At 45.6% G+C, this 18,299-nt stretch overlaps 1 protein-coding gene across 1 annotated transcript in view; it reads left to right on the top strand.

Annotated features, from left to right (window-relative positions):
* SCML4 (sex comb on midleg like 4 (Drosophila)) overlaps positions 1–18,299 on the top strand; it is a 124,334-nt gene that overhangs the window by 77,444 nt on the left and 28,591 nt on the right. Inside the window, exons 4-5 of the mRNA XM_008073308.2 lie at positions 1,618–1,818; positions 6,513–6,707. Of these exons, the coding sequence (XP_008071499.1) occupies positions 1,618–1,818; positions 6,513–6,707 (396 nt within the window). The remainder of the gene's footprint in view (positions 1–1,617; positions 1,819–6,512; positions 6,708–18,299) is intronic.

Below are 18,299 nucleotides of genomic sequence, written 5' to 3'. Positions count from 1 at the left end.
CAGGTGGGTCTCAAACCCACGGGCTCAGGCAATCCACTCATCTCAGCCTCCCAAAGGCACAGGATTACAGGCTGAGCCACCGAGTCCGGCTCTTGGGTATGTTTTAAAATGCATACAATACTTGCGGGGCATGGTGGCTCATACCTGCAATTCCAGTACTTTGGGAGACAGAGGCAAGAGGATTGCCTGAATCCAGGGGTTTGAGACCAGCTTATCTCTACAATAAATCAATAAATAAAAATAATTCTACAATAAATAAAAATTAGCCGGGTGTGGTGGCATGCTTGTGGTTCCAGCTACTTGGAAGGCTGAGGGAGAAGAATCGCTTGAGCCCAGCAGGTCGAGGCTACAGTAGCCATGAGTGTGCCACTGCACTCCGACCTGGGCAACAGAGCGAGACTCCAACTCAAAAAACAAAAAACCATACAATACTTACTAGACAATGCTTTATGTTATGGAAAGGGAAGAAAATAACTTTTCCATCTCACTTCCAAGTTTGGTATAGTTTTTCTCAAGAAGTGGACCCAGGGCACTTGTCGCTTGTTAAGAAGTCTGGCTTGATGTCTAGGACAATAAGGAATCTTAAAACAAATAGTCTGGAGGCAGGCTGACAAGTTAGGCAACTACTGTCAAATGACAGGTGTGATACATAAGTGGGGGCTACATATTCTGTCACAGAGTAGAATCAAGTTGAACTTGTATAAATGAGGCCTGAAGCCCTCACCCAACTGACCAAGCCAATTATACTGAGGACAATTGACTCATTGGGTGGTCTTCTCTGTATAAAAGCTTTCTGCTGAAAAGGTGTTTAAGGTATTTCTTTTTTTATTTCAAAATTTATAAAGATGCCACTGAGATTTACTGAAATCTATTGTTTATGAAAAGTAGTTTTGCAGACATTCTAACATTTTTCTGAAGATTTACATTATGTAAATTTGAGACTTTAAAAATGTACACAATACATTAATATAGTTAAGACTGTATAAAAGCTAAACAGCTTAGGATGTGTGCTCAAGAATTTTTTATTGATGGGGTCAACCATGTAAGGACCATTGGTTGGATTCACCTAAATGGCTTGTCGAGTGTTTATTTTCTCTGAGCTTGTAAACAGTACACTCTTTAGAACTTTGTTGAATACATACTTTCTGGAGTGATCACCAGCATCTTGATTTTTTTTATTCATAGAAAGCTAACAAGAAAATGGCAAACATTACATGTAGCATGACGGCTTCTTTGTGGGGGCAGGATTTTGTATGTGTCCTTGCCCAGCATAGAAATCCAGTCATACGCAAGGTCCACATGGGCCACCGTAATTGTCTTTTAAGCCAGATTGGAGTACATCAGGTGGACCCACCTGTCCGTCTGCTTCCCACCAGGAGGCCCCAAGAGCAGACTCTGATATTGGGTGTTGGGCTTCTTAGCCTCTTTTACTTCTTAAGTCGGGAAGCATCAGACCCTCTTTTGCCCTCTGCAGCTTTCCCAAGGCCAAGGCCAAGGGGGCATGGCTGAGGCAACCCTCCCCTGCCCTTCCCCCCAGCACACAGAAGCAGCCAGCTAGCCGGATGTGTGCCCAATGCGTGCCTGATGCTGAGGGCGTTGTGGTCTCTGTCTCCACAGTCTGCCTCTACATCAACAAGCAAGCCAATGCAGGGCCGTACCTGGAGAAGAGGAAGGTGCAGCAGCTCCCGGAACACTTTGGGCCTGAGCGGCCATCAGCAGTGCTGCAGCAGGCCGTCCAAGCATGCATTGACTGTGCCCACCAGCAGAAGCTGGTCTTCTCCCTGGTCAAGCAGGGCTACGGTGGCGAAGTGGTGTCAGGTAAGGCCCTGGGGCAAGCTGTGCAGGGAGGGCTGTGGGTGACTCTCTGCAGTAGAAGGCAGTTGTACTCAGGCTGGGGGACAGTGGTGATGGCCAAGGTCTGTCCTCCATCTCCTGGGCTCTGGAGGTACTTATAAGACTGTGAGCTCTCAAAAGATGCTTCCAGACCTGGACAAGAAGACTGGATTTCAGAGTCTTCACCCTTGACTCATCTTTCTCCACCCTCCACTTCCAACCTGTCAGTAACTCCTACTGCCCTACCTTCAGAATAGACCCAGAATCCAACCGCCTTTCGCCTCCCACAGCACCCACTCTGGTTCTTTAAAAATCTAAGTCAGATCATGCCTCTCCTCTGCTCTAAACCCTCCAATGGCTCCCAAGTGACTCCAAACAAAAGCCCAAGTCCTTACAGGAACCCACAGGCCTTATGCGACATAGCCCTGGCTACCTCTCTAATCTCTTTGTCACTTCTCTCTCATCCCCACTCTGTTCCAGCCACGGTGGCCTCCTTGCTGTCCTTCCTAGATCCCCCAACTATGTTCCTGCCTCAGTTTATTTGCATCTGCTATTCTTTCTTTCCGAAACACTCTTCCTTCAACTGTCCATGTGGCTTCTTCTGAGCATCCTTTACGTTTCTACTCAAATGACACCTTATTTGTAGAGTCCTTTTCTGACCCTTGTCTAAGATATCAGTCCTTGTCACTCTTAGCTCTTCCTTACCCTGCTCCAAGCTTCTTTCACAGCACTTCCCACCATACAGGGCAGTGAGGAAAACTTGTCATTTCAATCCCATCTTCAGCGGGGGAGGGGGGTTGTTTTAAAAATAAGATCCTTCACTGTCAGAGAAATCCCTTCTTCCATTGAAACCACCCTGCTCTAGTTTCAGCCCTGACCCAAGAGCTTCCAAAGGATGCCAAGCCGCCCTCGCCAAGTGAGAAGGGCAGAATGGGGAACTCCATCATCTTCAAATGTTTCACCCACAGAGGTTCCTTCTGTCTTATCCTGGCTCTCTACACAATAGTTGTCCCTACCCAACTTAATCCCTGGAGCACCAGGTCTTGTAAAAATGTCTCAACTGCAAGGGGACAGCCTGAAGTCTTCTCTGGCTCAGCACCATGAGCCTGGCCTTCCATATCACTAGAGAAAAGGGAGAAGCTTCCCCAGCAGTGGGGCAGAGCAGATGACCCTGCTGGCTAGTTGAGAAGGGGTAAGGAAGAGAGGACCCCTAATGTGCTTGCATCCCAAATAATCAAAGCAGGGGCATTTTATTACCAAGGCTGGGAGCTGTGAGGGGCAGAGTGTCCAGTTCACATTTGGCATTCCCTCTGAACAGGAACCTGGGTTTGTCTTGGTGATTGTTTAGAATAGACCTTGGCAAGGTTGAGGTACTTGTGTCTGACCCAGGATGGTTTTGAAGAGCCTTTAGCAGATGAGAGCAGAGATGGGAGGAAGCACTGCCCCAAGAGAGGGCAGGAGGGACTCCGGTTGCCAGGCCTTCTGAGAGCCCCTTGACCCTTCCTGTCCTGATTTCCTTCTGAGAGCCAGGTTCTTGGTCCTGGCTGGGTTCTGAAATCAAAGGCCTTGTCCTTGTCCTTGCTAAGTTGCAGGGCCCACGACACAGACCCGGTGCTAAAAGAAAGTCCCTCTTGCACTCTGCACTCGCCTCCTCAAGCACATCCATCTGACTACGTTCTTTACATCTCCTGCCCCCTGAGCCGGGAGAGCTAACTCTGTTTTCCCCAGTTTCCGGCTCAGACCTCTGTCTGTGACCTCCGGGGCCTGGGCACTGAGGAGGAGGTTCTGCAGGGCCTGACAGCAACACAAAAGTGGACAGAGCCTTGCCAAACTTCCCTTGACTGAGGGAATTACCAGGAAGGCCAGTACGGAGCACTTTGTCTTAGCATCTCGGAGAATGCTGCAGCACTGAGCTGGCTCCTCACGCTGCCCCCTTGAGGCTGCTAGGGGTTTTTCATGTTACAGAAGGTGATAACGGAAGCTTAGCTAGGCTAAGTAAGTGACAGCATCAAGGTGCTGGATTCGAGTGGAGGCACCACTGGGAACTCAGGTTTGTTCTAATGTATCTGTAAGTCGATATCTACCTCTCTGTAGACAGACAGATAGATGATGCATGAATGGACAGACTGACAAATAGGATGATAGATAGATGATTGCCAAATAAATGGATGATTAGATAGATTTGATAGATAGGCCGACAGATGGACAGACAGACAGATTAGATAGATGAATAGGTAATAGATAAAAAGATAGATAGATGATAGATTAGATAGATAGATAAAAAGACTGAGGGATAGGTAGGTAGATAGATAAATAGACAGAGATAGATTAGGTAGATAGAGATAGCTAGATAGATGGAAACAATTATAATGGGATAAGAAGGGAGGGAACTGAAGGAGAATGTCAGACTCCCACTTTCCACTTAGAATGCAATCCTTAGGGCGCTGCTTTCCCAACATGCTCATGTCACAACATATGGAAAACGGTAGCATGGGTGCTGGTGCAATGAGGTAAAGAAACTGGAGTGACTGGAGGAGGCTGCCTGCCTATATCTTAGGCTACCCCAAGGTTGAGGGGATCAGTGTCACAGAGCCCCATAAGCCATTCTCAGCACAGCTGTTGGGGTGCTGTGTCTTAGCCACTCTCTCCAGGGGAGTAGATTTCATGATATCATGAATTCCATGTCCTACAGGTGGGATGTCCCGGGTTTCTGGGCATGTTTGCACATGAATTTATGGAAAAATCCTGAGGCCCCAAGACCCTCCTGCTGTGGGCTATGGGTTCAGTTTCCATATCATCCAGGCTTTTAAGCCGCTGTGGCCACACTAAGAGGGAATCTCCAGAGTGCCTGGAATGACCCCTTCATGAGCATCTCAGCAGCATTTTGACTAATTCTCCCAATGAGAGTCACCTGGAGTATTAAAATGATAGACAAGTGCCACTTAGAGGCCACGTGAGCTAGAAAAACTCCTCCAGGCCCTCTCCTCTGTTTCTTCATCTGTAACGTGAGATAAAAACCTTTAAGTTCATTGTCCTCTAGGGACTGTCAGGAGGCCTAAATGAAGTGATGAATATACAAGTTCTTGTCAAACTAGAAAAAGCTACATGGAAAACATGGACTCTTTTGATTTCTAATTTAAATGGGTGTTTCCTTTTGAGCTTCAAAATCAAAACTAGCTATGATAGCCACCGCTGTCTGCCAGACTTCAGGAGATATAATGTTTAAAAAAGCAGGCTGCCCTCCAGGTGTTGCCACTGAGTGGTAGAGGCTAGGTGGGAGCACAGTGTCTTGGGGTCTCTTTGTGTGTGTCCTTCACATGGAGCTAGGGTGCAGTCTTGGGGCAAGAGATGACTGTGAGGAGAGATGTCGAAAAAAACATGCTCTGTGTTGGAAGAAATATGTGTTGCTTCTCAATTCTGGTACCCTTATAGAAATTGAGTTTGATCTAGCATCCTTGCAAAGAGGTTATTTTCCTTTGCTAAAGACTTTTCTCCTGAACTCTTCCCTTGAACTCTGTGGTGTTCCTTGAACTCTGTGGTGCTGGATTAGAGTTGGAGACATCAGTATGAACTCAGGTTTATTTGAATGAGAGAGAGAGAAAGAGAGAAAGAAGTTAGATGTAACAGGATATATACATATATTTCTTAGTTCTGTCCACTGAGAGGGCCCAGAGCCACTGTCAACCCAGTAGCAAAGAGCACATCCAGTGCCCTGTTCTTGGTTTCTAAATACCACTCTTCAATAAAAGTAATACCGTGGTGAAATGACTGATTCTAGGGCTAGAAATACAAGATAACTAATTCTAGGGCTGGAAATACAAGCCTATTGAAATGGTGAAAACCAAAGAAGTGCTAAAATAAACTTTAAAAAATGGGGCATGTCATAAAGACACAAAAGCCAACCTGAAAGAGCTCCCTAAGATGGAAACTGGGACGATTTGAACAGCAAAATGAATAATGTAGGGTTGGATAGCACAGTGCAAAATAAATATATTGAGACTGTACTGAGCTTAATAAATGGCTGAATAAATAAATAAATGAGGGAGAAGAGGCAACAGTTTCTTACAGAAGAATTCCGAACGATGTGTAGAATCTATCCTCTCCAGGAGGAATAGCTTAATTCATACCTTGCCCCCATCCTTGAGTGTGAGCAAGATCTTGTGACTCGTTTCCAAGGAACAGAATATGGAGAAGACAGTGGAGGAACATAGCATGTACTGCCTTGGCTAGGTGATGAAGGTTGACATTCCCAGAGATGTCATGTGGCTATTATGTACCCTTGATCTGTTGTGATGGGAAGGGCACTTCACCTCTGGGGTCTTCCTCCCAAACATCCCATAACCCCTATCTCATCATGAGAAAAACATCAGACAAACCCAGACTAAGGGATATTTTACAAAATATCTGACCACGGCTCTTCAAAACTGACAGGGTCATGAAAAACAAAGAAAGGATGCGAAACTGTCACAGGAGACAAAGAAGGCATGACAACACAATGCAATGTGGTATCTTGCATGAGATCCTGGAACAGAAACAGGATATTAGCAAACCAACAGGTGGAATCCAGATAAAACCTATTTAAAAATAAATAAACAACCAGAAAACTCTCCCCCAGGGCTGATTGACTTGTGGTTTTCTCCAGTGTCCGGCTCTGACTTGCTGTCTCTGTGGTTTTCCAGTCTCGGCTTCTTTTGATGGCAAACAGCACCTGCGGAGTCTGCCTGTGGTGAACAGTATCGGGTATGTCCTCCGCTTCCTCACCAAGCTGTGCCGAAGCCTCCTGTGCGATGATCTCTTCAGTCACCAGCCCTTCCCCAGGGGCTCCAGTGCCTCTGAGAAATCCCAGGAGAAAGGCAAAGGGAGAATGGAGTCAGGTAGGCCTTGTCCTGCTGTCCCTGCCTGCAACTCGAGGCGGGGAGTGCCTTCCTGTCCCAGGTGTTTCTGCCCTTCCAGTGCAGGTGAGACAGCTGCTGAGGGTGTAACTACAGGTCCTGGCAGTTCTCCTGCTGGAGCCCACAGGCTGCCTCTCTGGGTGTCTGGGTAGCATTCAGAGCTGGCTGGGACTCAGGGCTGTCTGGATGGGCCCCGCCCTGGGATGCAGAGGGAAATGGCCATTCCAGCTATTGAGACCCAACATAATAGCTTTTAGGCTGATGTGATCAGAATTTAGACAATGAGACTGCATCACATGTAATGAGTGATTTTCTTTACTTGCCTCTAATTGAAACTTGGAGCATTTATTTTTCGTTGTTGAGTAGTTTAAGGGCTATGAAACTAAAGAACTCAGAAATTCCAAAGATACTAAGGCTATGGAATCAATGATGTTGGTCTTGCCTGGAAGTCTCAGATGTCTACCTATGTGAATTAAAGGTATAGCAGAATGTCTATGACTGCAGGGGTTTGACTGGGTCATGTATCAAATATGTCTTCCAATGAGAGTTAGTATTTCTCTCCATCACAGGATGGAAATTGACCCTGGGGGTTGGTTTCTTTTTTTACTTCCAGCCACTGAGTAGCTCAGGATAGAAAAGTGGCCAGTGTGCAGGACACCAAGGCCACATGGGCACACATGTCATGTCACAGTGTTGTTGCCCAAGGGGCTAAATGCCAATGGGAGGGACTCCTTCTCCAATGACCAGCCATGAGTGAGGGATGTGCAAAGAGGTGACCGTGAACCTCAAGGATGAGCAGAAGTATTGTCTATTTTCTTCCTCTGACAGCAGGATTGTTGATATATGAAAAGCACAGACAGTGCAACTGGAATCCAGTCATCATGTTAGTCTGTAAGCATGTGTTGAACCCTTTTCTGTTTCAAACACCATATGAGAACCTGTCTTGGATAAGACACATGAGCTTAGGAGTGTTTTTGAGAAGTAGAGTGACTATTACAAATAATGAAAAACTGATACATTATGTGTTCACAGACATTTAACACATTCAACAAAAGGATGCTTATAATGAGAGTGACTACATCTAAAACCCAATAGAACAGCAGGGAATGATACATTTAGATTCTTAGCACAGCTTTTCTTGGACACTATCAAGAAGCTTGCCTATCATTTTGCTTTAATCTCTCTGACACCTGGTAAACAAGAAGAAATTTGGCCTCTACAAAGAAAGGTACCTAATTAAATATCGTTGTGTGAGCAGATACTACATACATCTATGTTTTTCTGGATGTCTCTATATGTTTGAGGTTGGCAATGCCTTCTCAAACTTCTCTGGGCTTAAGTTTTCTATGTTAAATGAGAGGTTGAAAGTTATTGATATAGAATGTTCTGGTTCTGACAATCTATGAATCTGGCCTCTCCTATAAACCTTAGTTGACTCAGAAACATACTCTTAAGCTATTTATCTTCTAGTTAACCTTGCAATGAGAATAGCACAACAGTATGATTTCACTTCTCAAATCCAGTCATCATGTTAGTCTGCAAGCAGGGTCTCAAAGGCTTGCATCAATGTTACATTAAACAAACAATGACCCATGGGATAAAACCACATAATTCATGTCTCCCATTGTCCTTTAAATGTATTCTGCAGGATTCGTTTTGCCCTGTCTATGGATGAAATTTAGGACAAATCTTGTGTCTTTTCTGTTTCCTTTCAGGTTATAAAATGTTCTCTAATCAATAATTAATATGTCCAGGTAATATTGATTGAAATTTTTTGGTGAATTTATTATAGGTTTTTGTATTGTGGTTACCATAAGGCTTATAATAAGTCTCTTATAGGTAAAACAAATTATTTTTAAAAGATGATAAGTTATTTTAAATTACAAAGAAAAGACTAGAAATAAAGAAAAAATTTAAAAATGAACTTTAACTTCATTCCCCCCACATTTTGATTCTTAGTTGTCTTAATTTACACATTTCTATATTACCTATCTCTTAACAGGTTGCTGTAGCTATTATTTCTTCTGATACATTTTTTTGGGGGGTTCATACTAGGGTTGTGAGTAGATTACACAGCACAATCACAGTATTAGAGTGTTCTCGGTTTGTCTGCGTACTTAATTTTACCAGTGGGCTTTATACTTTCAAATTTTTTTCTTTTTTATTTCTTTTTTTTTATGTTTTTTTTTTCTTCCAGATTGAAGAACTCACTTTAGCATTTCTAGTAAGATGGGTCTAGTGGTGATTAATTATTTCAACTTTTGTTTGTCTGGGAAAGACTATCTCTTCTTCACAGTGAAGGATAACTTTGCTGGATACAATATTCTTGGATGGCAGGGTTTTTGTTTGTTTGTTTGTTTGTTTGTTTGTTTGTTTTGTTTTGTTTTGTTTTAATCAGCACTTTGAAACTGTCATTCCATTCCCTCTTGGTCTGTATAGCTTCCACTCAAAACTCTGTTGCCAAATTTGGGCTCCTTTGCATGTTATTTGCTTCTTTTCTCTTGCTGCTTTTAGAATTCTCTTTGCCCTTGGCCTTTGAGAATGTGACTCTTATATGCCTTATTGGGGCAAAATCTATTTGCTGAACTCTGACCTTTCTGTACCTGGATATTGATGTCTTGCTCAAGTTTTGGAAAGTTTTTGGTTATTATTTATTTATCTTGAACTACTGGCCTCAAGCAGCTCTCCTACCTTGGTCTCCCAAAGTTCTGGGATTACAGGCATGAGCCACTGCACCCGGTGTGACTATTATTTCTTTGAATAAGCTTCCTGCCCTTTCCTCTTGCTTTACTCTCTCTTGAACGCCAATAATTCCTAGGTTTGGCCTTTTGAGGTAATTTTCATATCTTGCAGCTGATCTTTATTGCTTTTCTCCTCTGATTGTATATTTTCAAATAGCCTGTCTTTGAGCACACTGATTTTTTCCTTTGCTTGATTCATTCTACTGTTGAGAGCCTTAATGAATTTTTCAGATCAGCAAGTATATTTCTCAGTTCCAAGATTTCCGTTTGTTTTTTTTTTCCTTGAGAGACATAGTCTTGCTCTGTCACCCAGGCTAGAGTGCAATGGCATAATCACAGCTCACCGCATCCTCAAACTCCTGGGTTCAAACAATCCTCCTACCTCAGCCTCCCAAGTAGCTGAGACTACAGGCATTCGCCATGATTTCCAGCTAATTTTTTTATTTTTGTAGAGATGAGGTCTCACTATGTTTCCCAGGCTGGCATCAAACACCTGGCCTCAAACAGTCCTCCTGCCTTGGCTTCCCGACATGCTGGGATTACAAGTTTGAGCCACCATGACCGACCTGATTTTGTAAATTATTTCAATCTCTTTGTTAAATTTCTTTGATAAATTTCTGAATTGCTTTTCTGTGTTATATTGGAGATCATGGAGTTTCCTTAAAACTGCTATTCTGAATACTTGGTCAGAGAGCTCACATATTGCCATCTTGTTAGGGTCAGTTACTGGTTCCTTATTTTGTCCATCTGGGGAGGTCATACTTTCCTATTGGCTGATTTTTTCTTTTTTTTTGATGGATGTATGTTTATGTCTTTGCATTGAAGGATTATTCCAGTCTTCTCTGTGTTGTTTGATTTGTTTTTTACTGGATATATTTGCTTGGAGTTTCTCTACTTCTAGGTCACTGCCTCCTTTTTGGCTCTAGGTGGCACCTTCAACCCAGGTTTGCCTTGGCTCCAGGATTTGATTGGAGAACTGTCCTTCCCACATGGGGGCAGTCTCAATAGGGATGTTCTCGAATTGTGGGGAGGCTGCCTGGGGGTACATGCCCAGGGGGTCTGTGGGAACTTACTACATACAGGGTGGTGCTGCTGAACAGTCACTCTGATCTGGTGTCTTCCTTGGCTGAGTTACAGAGCAGAGTTTCCAGGGCTGGGGATGGCAGTCCTGTCTTCCCCCTTTTTCTCTGGCTGTCCTTAGGGATATTTTTCCCTTCAGTTACTCTTAATGCTTCCATGGGTAGAGACAGGGACAGATCTCCTACGGGAACCCAAGATGGCATGGAAGCTGGTTATCCACCTCGATCTCACTTCTTCCCATGTAGAAACAGTGAGTTGGGGAAAATTTTTCATATGCTTGGTGCCAGGCTGAATGGGGAGAGGGATGTCATGGATGTGGAAGTCAGATTCTCTTATCATCTTGTCAGAGTTTTTTCACTTCTCTGTGGCCCCAAGGATTATCTCATCTTCATATCTGAGCTCTGGGATATTTCTGATGATAATCACAGTGCTGTATATTTGTTTTGGTTTTCTGTTGGAGATGAGGGGAGTGAAGCCATCCTACTTCTATGCTGCCATTTTGGAAATGAAAGTGTGCTGCCGAACTTTAAATTTCACTCAGAGATATAGCTACTGCCCACTCCCAGCTCAGAATTGCTTCAGGACAATTGCCTACTGCAGTAAAGAAGAGCATAATTGGCTCCCCCTGGTTTTGTGTTATTGCCCCCTCCCATAGCTAGCTAATCGTCATGTCAGAACCCATCATGGTAGATGGAGGGAGGAGGGGAGGCAAGAGGCAAGGTTTTACTTGATGTGCCCTGTTGTGACTTGGCATCACACTCCCTGCTCTGGCAGGAGTTTAAAGCTGATTTCCTATCCTAAGTGCTTTTATACAGATTCTTCGGTAACCCTACCATCTGTCACCTGTACTTTCCTTGACATGGACAAATGTAACTGTTCCCTGGCTGGTCACTGATAATCCCTTCCACAATCCAAGGCCTCTGGGGGTAAATCTCTAGTTTCCTTCTGATAAAGCCCCCTAGTGCCTCCAGACTGTCCTGCAGAAAACATCTAAGATGATGCTGCCGCAGATCTATCTTCTGACGGCCCACATCCAGTCCTTGAGAAACACTTACCCACCCTCTGCCCAAACAGACTCTGAGTGTGCAGGCTGATCCCTGCAGGAACCTCGCCCTTGTTCACCAGCCAACCACAGTCTTTTAGATTTCCTATGGGAATCAAGCTTGTCTCCCATGCTCCAAAAGACAGACCTCAAGCTATTCACATGGCCACATTGAAGCCATTGGGAATATGCTAGATAGTTCGCTCCATCATTTGTCTTCTAGTTGACCTATTTCTCAACCTCTACAATTTTGTTCACAGGCTGGATGTGACCAGTCATCTATTGGCTTTCTGCCTTTTTTTTTTTGCAAGACCGGCATGGTGGTCTCACACTTTACTCCAGTATGTGATGTCCATTGTCTTGCAGCCTCAGCCAAAATTGAAACTAAAATAGCTCTATGTTAACATCTCCCAGGAGGATGACAGCCTTGCTGGAAGCTGGTGTCTCCAGCTGAAAGCTGGTTTCCTTCCTAGTCAGCTTGGAAGGCTTAGCAGTTATGACCCCCATTGTCCCCATGAGCCTATCTCTAGCCTTGACTACTTCGAAAAAAATAAACTGCCCCAAATCAACCAACCTCGTGGCAATGGTTCTCATGCCCTGGGTGTTATTGAGCTGAGTGCTGAGTGTTTCACTTGTCAGGGAGCCACCTGGGCATCTTGCTAAAATGCAGATTCTGCTTAGTAGGGCTGTGGTGAGGCCTGAGTGTCTATTTCTAACAGGCTCCCAGGTGGTATCAGTGCTGCTGGTTGGGAAGGGATAAAACATGGACCAGCCGAGTTCTGCTCATGTATGGAAATTTATTTCAGATTTTCAGCACGAGTCCATCTGTGCTTAGATGGTTCTCCTCTTGTACAAAAGTTGACGCTGGACATGACCCCGTATCCGGTGGAGGTGATCTATGGGCTAAAATGGAAGGGAGGAATGTGAGGACAGAGTGATTGGGTCGAGGTGGCAGTTGTATAAATCCAGAGGAGAAAAAGGAGGCTTGTGGGTCTAGGGGGAGGGTGAAAGATTTTTTTAAATGATGACACATTTCTCAGTGTGGCCAGGAAATCACCTACAGCAGGGTCTCTGGTACCCTTTAAACATCCCCCAACCCTGAGAAGATGCCTATCTATTCTCCCCATACCCTTATTTTCATGTCTACAAAGGCATTTGATTCTACCCTCTATTGCAGGACTCTGGGTCCAGATTTCATCTCCCCTGCAGATAGACCTGGGGGCAGGGCAATGCCATCCCTAACAGAGCCTGAAGCATAACAAGCACACAGTAAATATCTATCGACTTGCTTTTTTTTTTTTTTTTTTTTTTTTGCGGCTGCAGTCAGCAATGGCCAACTGCAGTGGGAGTTGTTTAAGAAAATTTTGTTTTTAGCCTTTGCGACAGTGCAGTGCAAGATCGTTTCCTGGGCTGCTCACCTCCAAACAGTGACGCAGGGGTCCTGGCTCCTTCTGCCTTTCCAGCCAGAGCCCAGCAGGTCGAGGCTGCGGTGGCTGGGAGCGGCCACTGCACTCCAGTCTGGGCGTCAGAATGAGACTCCAACTCACTCCCCCAACTTGGATTCTATCAACAAGACAGCACAAATTGTCTGCTCACCAAGAGTAGGAGATCTGCTTTGGAAACCACAAATGTGATAGCTGAACTCTTCTGTAGGATCTAATTTAGTAGCTGGTTTCCTGCCTTTTGAAGGTTTAGCATGATGGGAACAAATTGTTTACTTTTTGTTGAGTAACTTCTTTGATACACAGATGACAGGGGGTGGGAGATGAGGAGGGACATTTATTCTTGAGGCTTGTTGTTTCCTTCCTTGACTGATGGTCTTTGAGTCAGGATCTGAGTAGCTAGCAGTCACAACGTGTTCCATTATGGCTGAGCCTATACACTCAGCATTGAGAAATCAAATCCGCTTCCTAGTTCAAAGACAACTTTATCTAACATAATAGCATTGCAGAGAATGGCTAGATGGAGAATGCCTATCTTGGTGAAAGATTGTTTATTTCTAAAAGGCAATAGGGTTTATCAAGTGGCATGAGTTCCATTACGTGGGCTTATCCATTTAGTCAGTTGGCAGACGTTTATCAAGCTCCTCATGTTTGTAATGCAGTAAGCTGCCCGGAGACCAGGCCACTTGTGCAGAGCCACACAGCAAGACAGCAGTCAGAAGGAGATTGCACGCAGGACCATTCTTCCCCAGTCCTTTGCTTTCTGCTCGCCTCCAAGTCCTGCTGTCTGTAAGGCCCCATTACTCAGCACCGGCTGGGCGGGATGTGCATTCCTGTTTTCCAGCTCAGAAGGCTGACTGCACAGAATGAATGTTCACAGGTGGCTTGTGGTACACCTGAGTCACCTCTAGCAAAGATGTAGAAGAACAAGACAAGCCCCAAACCCCATTGAGCACAATCAAGGAGGAAACTGCACTCCTCCTAGATTAAGTCTCTTTTCTCCTTCTGGTTTCTTACCTTTACCTCAGGACTGTTTTTTCCTTGATCTTGTACTCTGGCTACATCGTGGCTGGGTGGCATCCCCAGGGCAGGCAGACCCATCATTCCAGTATCAGAACTTTCTCAGATCTGCATAACCCACACAAAGTAGCCTGTTCCACTAGACATGAGGAGTGTGGAGGAGAAAAAGGATCTGTAAAAAAAAAAAAAATAGGCCAAATTGAGTCATTCTTCCTATAAGACTGACCTAAGGAAGTCTTTGAAAGACACCTTGAAACGTGACAACCCCAAATCTGAGAGGGCTTGTGCATAATGTTTACTTATTTCAAAGAAGTCACACGGAGGTCCAACAGGGGAAGACACTGATTTGTTAGAACTTACGGGAGGCACCGAGGGCAACTGGTTGGTGAAAAATCCACACCTCAGGATAGTACAGCCAGCAGTTTTATAATCAAGCAACTTAATTATTCAGATTGCTATATGGTATTTATAATCACAATGATTAAGAGTGACTCCTGCCAGGCTCGGTGGCTCAGCCTGTAATTCCGTGTTTGGGAGGCTGAGATGAGTGGATTGCCTGAGCCCGCGGGTTTGAGATCTGCCTGGGCAACTTGATGAGACCTCATCTCTACAATAAATTAAAAAAAAAAAAAATTAGCTGGGTGTGGTAGTGTGCACCTGTAGTTCCAGCTACTTGAAAGGCTGAGGCGGAAAGGTCGAGCCCAGCAGGTCGAGGCTGCGGTAGCCGGGAGCGGCCACTGCACTCCAGTGTAGGCGAAAGAGTGAGACTCCAACTGAAAAAGAAAAAAAAAGAGTGACTCCTGCATTGCTGCCAGGTTGCTTGATCACTTGCATCCCATGACTCATACTGGGAATATGCATATCCTTCAGAGACCAGCCTTGGCCAGAGGCCATTCCCTGAGGTAGGGAGAAGGAAGAAGCCAGGTATTAGGGGGGAAGTGTCTATGTCCAGACAATACTTTATGTACCCCTATTCTATCCCCTGTCTCCTCAAATAAAAAAAAATCTATTGGAAGTCTCCTTTGTTCTGTGAGGCTAACTGTCCTTCACGTGACACCCCTGGTCCTCAGTTCCCCCACAGGCTGTTACAGCTAAACAGAGGATGCTGGGGACTCCTGGCCTCTGCCAGTCCGTTGTGTAGGGTCCATTGCAGAAGTCTTCTGTATCTCTGGTGGGCCGGTCCAAAGAGGCTTCTGACTCTAATAGAAGAGTAGATTTAGGGGATGGGTCAGGCATCTCAGTAGATCCAAGAGGATGGAAACCAAGTTCCATGATTTATTTTTCTTTTTTTGAGTTGGAGTCTCACTCTGTCTCCCAGGCAGGAGTGCAGTGGCACAATTATAGCTCACAGCAGTCTCAGCCTCCTGGGCTCAGGTGATCCTTTCTCCTCAGCCTCCCAAGTAACTGGGACTACAGGAGCACATCACCATTCTTGACTAATTTTTTTTTTTTTTAATTGTAGACCTCCTTGGGGCAGAGGTCTCACCATGTTGTCCAGGCAGGTCTGGAAATCCTAGGCTCAGGCAGTCCTCTTCCCTCCACCTCCCAAAGTGCTGGGATTATAGACATGAGTCACTGCGCCCAACTCTGATTTAAACATCAGAATATGGGAAGCTCAAGGACTGGTGGAAACAAAGGGACCGAGTATGTGAGACATGGCCATTTTATGGGAAGCTCAAGGACTGGTGGAAACAAAGGGACCGAGTATGTGAGACATGGCCATTCAAAACCTCCAGGGCCCACAGTGGTTGTACTAGAGACCCCAGCCTCCTCTTTAAGTTATTCTCCTGGAATGATGCCCTGAGCCTCTGCAGCGGGTCCTAAGGTGTTATCTGCAGGTTATCCACACCACTGTCTACTGGCCATGCATCAGAACTAGGGTTAAAATGGCAAACCATCCCAGGAAGAACTGAAGCAGCTTAGGAAGCCAGCGGGCTTCCAAGATGAACTTCATAAACTCTCTCCTATTAGTGGGTCCTTTCTGGGTTTCTTTCATAAGCAGTAAAACCTTTTCTGGGTAAAAAACAAAACAAAAACCCATATGCTTCCTGGCAGAGAATTAGGCAGATATTCTATAGCAGATACATCCTAGCTCCCACTGAATTAATAATTACAGCTTCCAATCTGGACATGCAGCGTCAAGAGGAACAAAACAGATGCCTGTTTCCTGTCTGTGTTAGTTATCCATTGCTGGGTAACAAATTACCCCCCAAAACTTAGGGGCTTAAAATAGCATTCGTTATCTCACAGTTTCTGTGGGCCAGGAGTCCGGGGGCAGCTTCACAGGGCCCTCTGGCTCCGGGTCTCTCACAAGGCAACTCACAGCTCAACTAGCGAAGGGTCCACTATCCCAGCACCATCACATGGCTGTTGGCAGGATTCAGATTCACATGAGCTATTGGTTCTCTGCCAGGTGGGCCTCTCCACAGAGCATCTCAACACAGCAGCTTGCTCCAAGGGAATGAGTTATGCTAGAAAGTACTGCGAGTCTCCCTCAAAGTCCAAGCAGCCATTTAGAACCAAAACTCACAAACTGTCCTCTATGCCAGGGACTTCAACCTTTTCCTGATTATGGACCACTTTTCATTTCCCCCAATGTTCTATGAAAGACCAAAAGAATGTGAGGGCTGTGGAGGAAGCAGCCGTGACCTCAGGAGGTTTCGTTCACCTTCACCTCCTCCCTCTTCCTGGGAATTCTCATAAGCCTTGGGGCGGAGGCTTGGTAAAGCTGCAAGATCTATAGAGGGTGGTATGGGACCAACTCTCTTCTTGGACTGAAAGGGCGTTCGTTATGCCAAATGGCTGCCTTTGGTCAACGCTTCCAAAAGAGGAAATCAACCCATAGGCTTAGAATTGGATGTTTCTTAGGCAAACCAGAAACATCCAATAAGATCAAAGAATTTCAGGTGTCAGGTATTAAAATTATGGTCGGTTTCCATGCATCTCATTAAGGGAGAAAAAATATAAATGTCCTTAAATGGAACAAAGGGGAGTCGTAAGGTTGATGCTAAGGGCTGAGTGATCTGAACCACAGAGACACCCTTGAAGAGAAAATCTATACTGGCCTGAGACCAAGTTAATGGAAAATGTAATCGAAGCGAATGAAACACTCAGCCTCATAGGTGCTGTGGCCTGGTGCCCTTTGAACCAGAAAGGCTGGGCCAAGAGGCCACAGAGGGTCCAGAGGGAAAACTCAACGGGCTTATCTGCAAGAGCAGGGGGCGGGGCTGAACTGAGAAAAGAAAATCTGCACACCTCCCCAGGAGCCTCAGTGAACTGCCGCACAGGCCGGGAGAAATTGGGTTTCTGCCACCCAGAAGTTCCCTTGAGGTTCGCAGCAGAAGTCCCTCTGTGTCCCACAGCACTGGGCACATGCTGGGAACCAGCGGGTCCCAGAGGAGAGTGGGAGAGGCTGCCTGGGGACAGAGCCACCACCGCCAAGGTAGGCACCTGTGTCCAGACTCTGGGTATGACGTGCAGCTCACCGGGCACCTACTGCTGTTTCCAGGGCCTTCTCCCTCCTGCCCTGCAGGCCCCTTCTCTGTGCTCCCCGGGTGATGGCACCTGGCTGCGTATGAGGCCATAGCTACTCCCAGTTCTCGGAGTCTGCTGGCTGCATTCTTGCCTTTTCCAATCTGAGTTTCAGAGCTGGGAATCTGTGGTGCTGGCATCTCTGTCAGCAGCTAAGCCAAGCTGTTCTCACGTGGAGCCCTCGGGACACTGACTGAGCCTGGGCAGGGTTGTGTGACCAGCTGGACTGGGCAGTTGACTCAGAAAGGCAAGGGCTCCTGGCCTGGGGGCAGTGCTGGCTGTGGAAGGGTTCATGCGGTGCAGCTGCACCTCAACTGGGAAGTTAGGGCTGATTCGGGAAAATAAGGTGGGGAGTGGTGTGTGTGTGTGTATGTGACAGGCAGAAAGACAGAGACAGAGAGAAAGAGAGAGACTCAGGCAGAGAGACAGAGGGAGACGGAGACAGAGAGAGAGAGAGAAAAACCAGAGAGAAAGACACACAAGAGAGAGACAGAGACAGAGAGAGACACACACACACACACAGAGAGAGAGAGAGAGAGAGAGAGAGAGAGAGAGAGAAAAGAGAGAAAAGGCCCAAATAAACTCAATCAGACACACAAAAGATGAAGTCACAACTGACTGAAGAAATACAGAAGATTATCAGAGACTACTATGTACACTTGTATGGAAACAAACTTGAAAACATAAATGAAATGGAGGACTTTCTGACATCACACAA

Source organism: Carlito syrichta, unplaced genomic scaffold (assembly GCF_000164805.1).
Source record: "Carlito syrichta isolate Samal-C Ts95f unplaced genomic scaffold, Tarsius_syrichta-2.0.1 Scaffold315818, whole genome shotgun sequence".
Classification (NCBI taxonomy): Eukaryota; Metazoa; Chordata; class Mammalia; order Primates; family Tarsiidae; genus Carlito; species Carlito syrichta.
The sequence above is the reverse complement of the archived record's forward strand: the minus strand, read 5'-3'. Positions and strand labels throughout refer to the sequence as shown.